This window comes from Pinus tabuliformis, chromosome 2_1 (genome assembly GCF_031772625.1).
Source record: "Pinus tabuliformis cultivar Carrire ecotype Pingquan chromosome 2_1, CPIR1, whole genome shotgun sequence".
Lineage (NCBI taxonomy): Eukaryota > Viridiplantae > Streptophyta > Pinopsida > Pinales > Pinaceae > Pinus > Pinus tabuliformis.
Window position 1 is genome coordinate 996,021,269 of NC_142299.1, and position 6,760 is coordinate 996,028,028.

General features: G+C 38.0%; 1 protein-coding gene across 1 annotated transcript; it reads left to right on the forward strand.

Moving 5' to 3' along the window:
* The first annotated feature begins 392 nt into the window (after positions 1-392).
* LOC149203977 (UPF0496 protein At5g66660-like) lies at positions 393-5,778 on the forward strand. Its single transcript, XM_089402040.1, has 7 exons — positions 393-516; positions 1,245-1,342; positions 3,193-3,426; positions 3,517-3,589; positions 3,886-3,942; positions 4,164-4,216; positions 5,060-5,778. The coding sequence occupies exons 1-7, from the start codon at positions 393-395 to the stop codon at positions 5,741-5,743; spliced, it is 1,323 nt and encodes a 440-aa protein (XP_089258166.1). The 3' UTR covers positions 5,744-5,778.
* Positions 5,779-6,760: the final 982 nt, after the last annotated feature.

Sequence of the window (6,760 nt, forward strand, 5' to 3'; positions counted from 1 at the left end):
CTCCATGTTTCCTTCGGTCTTGAGCGGTGAAAGGGAGAAAATTAAATTTAATAGCACAAAATCCTATGTACATCAGGTAAGTTATTTTTTATATGTAATCATTTATTTGTATAGACAGTAAATTTTGAAATTAAACATTAACAAATTGGTCAGTTTAATCTTTTATTATTATTCATTTTTTCTAAATTTATAGGGATTTGTTAAAATTGAAAATCTGAGTTGTGCAATTTGCATAATCCGAGTGTTTGGAAGGTTTTTTAGGGGGTTAAATCCATTTATACATTTAAAAACATATTTCAAATAATGAAAAATCAAGTCCCCGATGGGGATGATTATTGATGGGACATGGGTTCAAGAGGGGGCATTTAATCCCCTCTTGCACGACATCTAAAATGCAGAGGCGTGTTGGGGAAGCCATTGTGGGCAAGTGGGATATGAAGTTTCGACAAAGAATGATGAATATTTGTGTTGTTTCGTTTGCAATGGGTCACAACTGTTGGTTTCAGGGAATGGGCTGTGAGACGTTAGTGGGGATTATCTTCCTTGGAGCGTAGGGTGGCTACCTATCACAACCATTCCCTGACCTCTGCTTTGTGAATATAAAGTTGATCAGTAATTCAAGAGTTAATGGTTTCAATTCCATTAAGGAGGTGACTCTAGGCATAATTATTTGGGACCTTGGTTCACTTTGGATGGTTATGGATGTGAGAAAGCTACTAGAGTTGGGGTGTGATGGTCACCAAGCTAGACGGACTGTCATTGCATAAGTTGTTTAGGTTACCTTTCTCACCATTGTATGGGTAAAGGTTACCGGTTTATTTTTTTTTGGTTCAAAAATTATTATTTTGCGAGTCTGATAGGGTCACTAAACAGGTGCATAGTGTTCTTGGTGATTGTCAAGGTGGATGATGGTTATGGCGGTAACCCAATTGTAGCCTGCGTCTGGTATCTTTATAGTCTTTCGCCTTTGGAGGGCATGTGCAGTGATCAGTTTGTAGCCCCAGGGATTCTATTTCCCGGTGTGGGGCTTGAGAGTCTCCTACAAGCTAGGGAGCCTAAGGAGTTCGTGTTTCTAGTGTTTCTAGAGGTGGTCTATGATTGGAGACGGTGGTCACTGGCACGAGCTAGATTATTGGGCAGAAGGCGGTCGTCATCACACCAATGAGTATTTTAGAGATTGGTAGTCTACTTCTGGATTTAGGAAGAGGTTGAACAACGACATGTTGACTCACTTGGGTGAGTAGATTCAGCTCCTCCCTTTGATTCTCTGGAAGCACAGATTCATCAGGTTACAACATTGGTGGAGCGGTTGACTTATGACCGACATGATTACTGTAACAAGGTTAGAACTTTTATGAACGACCTCCAATACAACTAGTGGCATATGATGGATAGGTTGGTCGTCAAGGTCAGAAGATGATTAAGGAGAGGTTGGATTGCCTTGAAGGTAGGATGACTCATATGGAGGCCCACGTTCACAAAGCCTTCCACCCTCCTCCACCACATGGCAATGGTTTGGATGACCCGACTCCAGGTAATGTAGCTAATTAAGAATGATTGTGGGTTGTATTTGGATCCTTGGGCTTTTTTTGTTGCTTTAGGCAATCTCTTTATGGTCTTTAAGTTTCCTTTTGTTGTTGTTAGTGTCTTTGTGCCATTACCATCAAGCCAACAAGTTCGGTAGGAATGAGGCTTGAGGTATTTTGAAATCAGGCTTCTCACGATGTACCTTTCATATAACTTAATAGAGAATTTTCGACTTAAAAAAAATGAAAAATCATAATCTTACCTAAAATTTTCTCATAAAATTCGGGCAAAAAGAACAAATTGTCTAATAATTAAACTATGTCCTAATAAATAAATCAACATGATGAGTGCCCCAGGGATAACTTACCTAACAAACTTATTTCATTTAAAATTATATGAATGATAAAAATCTGAGGTTCAAATCCCCAAATAAAATAATTAGACCTATATGTCATCTTAAGTAAAAATATATTATACGACAAATCATATAACGTGTCTGGATCATTAAAAAATGCTTTGAATGAAATCAATGTAAATAGTAAAATCCATAACGATAAATTCATAAAAAAAAATCAATTCTAAATTCTTTAAACGACTTTAAGGTTCCAAAAGAAAATAATAGTGATAAGTACAAGGTCAGCCAACACGATTCAACACTTCCATCCATATAATATGGTTGAAAACCGATAACTTTTTAAACGACTTTAAGGTTCAAAAGAAAACAAGAGAAGCTGCATCGCAGCAAGTCCCTGCCAAGTTACTTTTACAAGTTAAAATTATAAGAATATAAAGTTATTAAAGAGTTGCCCAGCAACAATTTACATTATAATTCTTTTAAGCATCAGTAGCATCAGCTGCAGTTTCTTGTGTGAAAGATCCACGAGCAGCTGCATATCCATACCGTGCGTTATACCAAACTTACCGCAACGAAAATGGTTACAAGGTGAAAATGACCTATATTTTCTTAACCAAATGCACAATACACATAGGGAAATACTTGACTACGGCAGGTATAGTAAGGAAAACGGTTAGAAGGTGAAAATGACATATATTTTCTTAACGAAATGCACAATACACATTGGGAAATACTTGAACGTGTGAAGGATGAGAAAATGGCGTGCCATTGTAAACTGTAGAAATGGCAATGGTCAAATAGAATTGGAATTATAGCTCAATCCCAGGCCAATAAAGACAATACATTACTCCTTAATCATCGGTTGTTAATTGAACATGGTGGAAGTTTAGGACTCAAGTTTTCGTGTTGACTGTGGAACCTCCAAATCATACCAATCAACAACAGAAATACCGAAAGAAATATTTGCATTACATTTTGAGTTTGCCAACGATTTGTTGGACAACAAAGGCGATTCCAATGGGCCAACACACAAAATCCAACCGACTCACGTAACTTGTCAGCAGCACCTTGAGAGATCTCTCCCTTACCACGTGCATTGCATGCAAGCCATGTGCTTGGCAGCAGGGAGGTGATCTGTCACATAATATCATTCCAGTTGCCAGATGATTCTTGCCAACGCTAGATTAGGAAATAACCAGAGAAATTCAGTGTGCCTGCCACAAGAGAGTCCCTTCTTGACCAGCGATAGTAAATCTACCAGCGAATGGGGCTTTGTGTTATGAATTCAGGGCTTTGTGTTATGAATTCAGGTCCATCAGACCATCCAGTGCAGAATTGGGGCACTCCATGCACCTTCGCCTCTGCTTAACGATTCTTGCCAGACGATTCTTGCCAACGCTAGATTGGAAAATAAGCAGAGAAATTCAGTGTGCCTGCCACCAGAGAGTGTAGATGCATGGAGTAGTGATGGAAGAACGCTATATCGGTGTGAACATATGTATATGCAACCAAATGAAACAAATGGAGAGCTGGGAAATCTCACGGTATTACTGCAGAGTCTTCAATCTGTGGATTGCACAGCAGACCAACCTTCTGAATCTATAGCCGATGATGTAGCTTCTTTGTTCTTGTAGTATTCTGTAGAGATTCAGAAGCTGATGAGATCAAATTTTGACATTTCAGAAATGAAACTCTGGTGGAAAAACGGTGATGGCTAGCATGAAATTATCCTTCTACTCTATCCAGAACAAATGAAGGCGCTACTTTCCTAGGAGATCCCTAAAGGATCTAATGTGGGCTTTACAAAGAAAAATAGGTAAGTTATATGTCAATTCAGAGTAAAATCATAGCTTAGTAGTGGATTTAATTTTACAGATGGTGTAACTGTTTTCTGCTCATAAAAATCTTGAAGGATGCTAATAAAATTCATATAATCTCATACATCGGTCAACATCTTATGAATCGACAGAAAGCGTCTATATCTGGATATGAAACTGGTACAGGGGCTGCTGCGGCTGCTAATGATGCTGCCTATGCCACTGTTGCGTCTGGAACTGCTGGTAAAAACCCTAAAGAATAGGAATAGGAATTTCGAAGATAAAAAATATAAAACATTTGTTACAAGACATGGAGAATCCCAATATTAAATAAAGAAAGTATGGGTCAATAATCTTAACACAGTGGTCGTATGTCTTCATAATTAAACTGAGAGTGTAGGGTACAGCTAAAATAAACTCTTATAATGAATTAACTCCTACCCAGATACCAATTGGAATAACAGAGAAAGGAAGAGGGTTTTACCCTTCCAAGGGTATAGGAACAGCTGTAAGAACTGTAAGCAAATAATCAACACCAAAACCTTCAGTCTCTTGAATAAGAGAAGTCCATGCATTAAAATCTGCTGAGTTTGCCCTTACTATGCTCCATAACTTTTTTCTTCAGTAGAGATGGCTGCCAAAAGAAAGTAAAAATATATCAGCTATAATATATAGAGATTCAAGAACGTCAGTCCTCTCTAATTTGACATTTATTATCTACAAGACAATATTACTTTGGGAACTACAGAGAGACTTGCAATGATAGCAATTTCAAGACTTGTTTAGTCATACACAGGACTGATACGTTCAAAAGGTCATCCACAGAGAATCGTGTAGGTTTTGAGCAAACAGAGAAGTTCCGACCTGAAGAGAAAAGAATCCACAGAGAATCGTGTAGGTTTTGAGCAAACAGAGAAGTTCCGACCTGAAAAGAAAAGAAGCTATTTAGTTCTTGAGGTCCTCATGAAGTCAAAAATCAGCCTTTATTGAACAACTTTCCCCCAGAAATCATACGTATAATCGTAATCATAAAATGAAGCTTGCATAAGATACAGATTTCAGAAATTTAAAATCCAGATCAAAAAAAACAAGAATATACTTACTGGTATTACCTGAAGCAGTCATCTACGGTGACACGATTTCAATCTGTCCAAGGGAAAAAGCCCAAATGGAACCGAGTCAAAAATCTTGGACTATAACCGAAAACAATAATTCTATGCTTAGAGATTACAGAATCAAAGTAATAATACAGTGCTACAGAAAACTAGAGTGATAGCGATACTAAGGTTTGATGGGTAAAAACCCTAAAGAATAGGAATAGGAATTTCGAAGATAAAAAATATAAAACATTTGTTACAAGACATGGAAAATCCAGGCCTACGAGGAAACCTGTAAAGTCGACCCAGATGTGAAGAACTTTGATGATGTGCTCCAAGCACAAACTGGGCGCACTATTCATGCTCTGGCAAATGGCGTTGAGGTACGCTGTGTGTCCATAGAAACCCAGGTCGTTAAGGTCTTATTGGAATACAAGGAGGACATATGGAACAACCGGGATTTGTTTGAACTGGTAGAAGAGTATTTCGAAAATAGTTTACAAACCCTGGATTTCTGCACTGTGCTGGAGAACTGTCTCAGAAAGGCTAGGAACAACCAGCTGTTTATTCAAAACGCCCTTCAGCAGATTCCACCGGAAGGACCGCCTTTGGAGGCCCAGTGCAAGAAAATGCAGGAAGAACTGTCGAACTTTAAGACTGCTGGTAGCCCGTTCTCTGAAGATTTCTTTAAGCATTTCGATTCTGTTTACAGAAGGCACACACACATGCTAGAGAAGCTTCAGCTGCAGAGGAAAAAGCTCGACAAGAAACTGAGGAACGTTAGGGCTTGGAGAAAGGTTTCTAATATCATATTTGTGGCGACCTTTGCTACGGTTCTGATATGCTCTGTGGTTGCAGCGGCCGTTATTTCCCCTCATGTTGCAGCTGCCATAGCTGCCGCGGTTCCAGCTGTTAATACCCTGCAACAACACGACAACACCTGTTAATACCATGCAACCATAGCATATACTTTATGAAATAACCAAACCTGTTTACCAAATAGCGAATTAATGCTAGCATTAACGCTAACGGTTGACGGTCAGGGATAACGAAAATGGCGATAATTACCAATTTAACCTATGTTCGGGCCTCTTCCGCCTCGGGAAGAGGCCAAATAAGATGGCGAAGGATGGCGAAAGAGTGAGTGCTTTAGAAACTTAGGATATCCGCGCTCTAACCGCCGTATAACAGAGAAGCAAAGGGGTCAACTAATGCTAAGTAGGGGTCCCTGCGATTACTATAGTCCCTGCCGGATGCCAGATGGCAGGGACTAATAATAGTGATTTAAGTACCAGGTTAGCTAACACGATTCAACACTTCCGTCAATATAATAATAATATGGTTGAAAATCGATTGAGAAATAGTAGCATAGATATAAATGAATGGGCAAGACCAACTTTATTGTCACATATGTGTTGAGTGGTCATTATCTGTTTAAAAAATCATTATTTGTTAAGTGGTCATTATTTTATAACTAACCATTGTGATTTTTCATTATCCACAACTAATTGTGCATTGTGATTTTATAATTAACCATTGTGAAAGGATGCACGATGGAGAGGTAGACAATGAGTATGTGCAATTTGACAATGCTGAAATTCCTCTATATACATTAGGCATGCAATGTAATATGTATATGGAAGTTAAATTAGCTCAACGATGAATATTCACAACTTTATTTCTCTTCACTGCATCAACATCTTAATTATTAATTTTTTTTCCAAGTTTACATAAAAGAGATTATGGTATGATTATTGAATCATATGTAGTTAGAATATATTATATCATCATAATTTCCTAAGACAATGAAGAAGTTTCTTTTAGAGTGTGAGTGAAATCATTTGGTTTTCAATAAAATCTAGCTCTTATTATTTTTATTTTGCAATGTTATGGATGGTTTCTATAAAGAATTAGCAGAGTATTTGAATTGAGTGTGGATGGATATGTTTAGTGGGCTAGTTTGA

Bases quoted from the DNA above. Each gene is read 5' to 3' on its own strand.
- LOC149203977 (XM_089402040.1), top strand. From the start codon at position 393: ATGCAGAGGCGTGTTGGGGAAGCCATTGTGGGCAAGTGGGATATGAAG. The intron at 3,427-3,516 runs GTATTACTGCAG...TTGTTCTTGTAG, and splicing joins GAGAGCTGGGAAATCTCACG to TATTCTGTAGAGATTCAGAA. The intron at 4,217-5,059 runs GTAAGCAAATAA...ATTTGTTACAAG, and splicing joins TAGGAACAGCTGTAAGAACT to ACATGGAAAATCCAGGCCTA.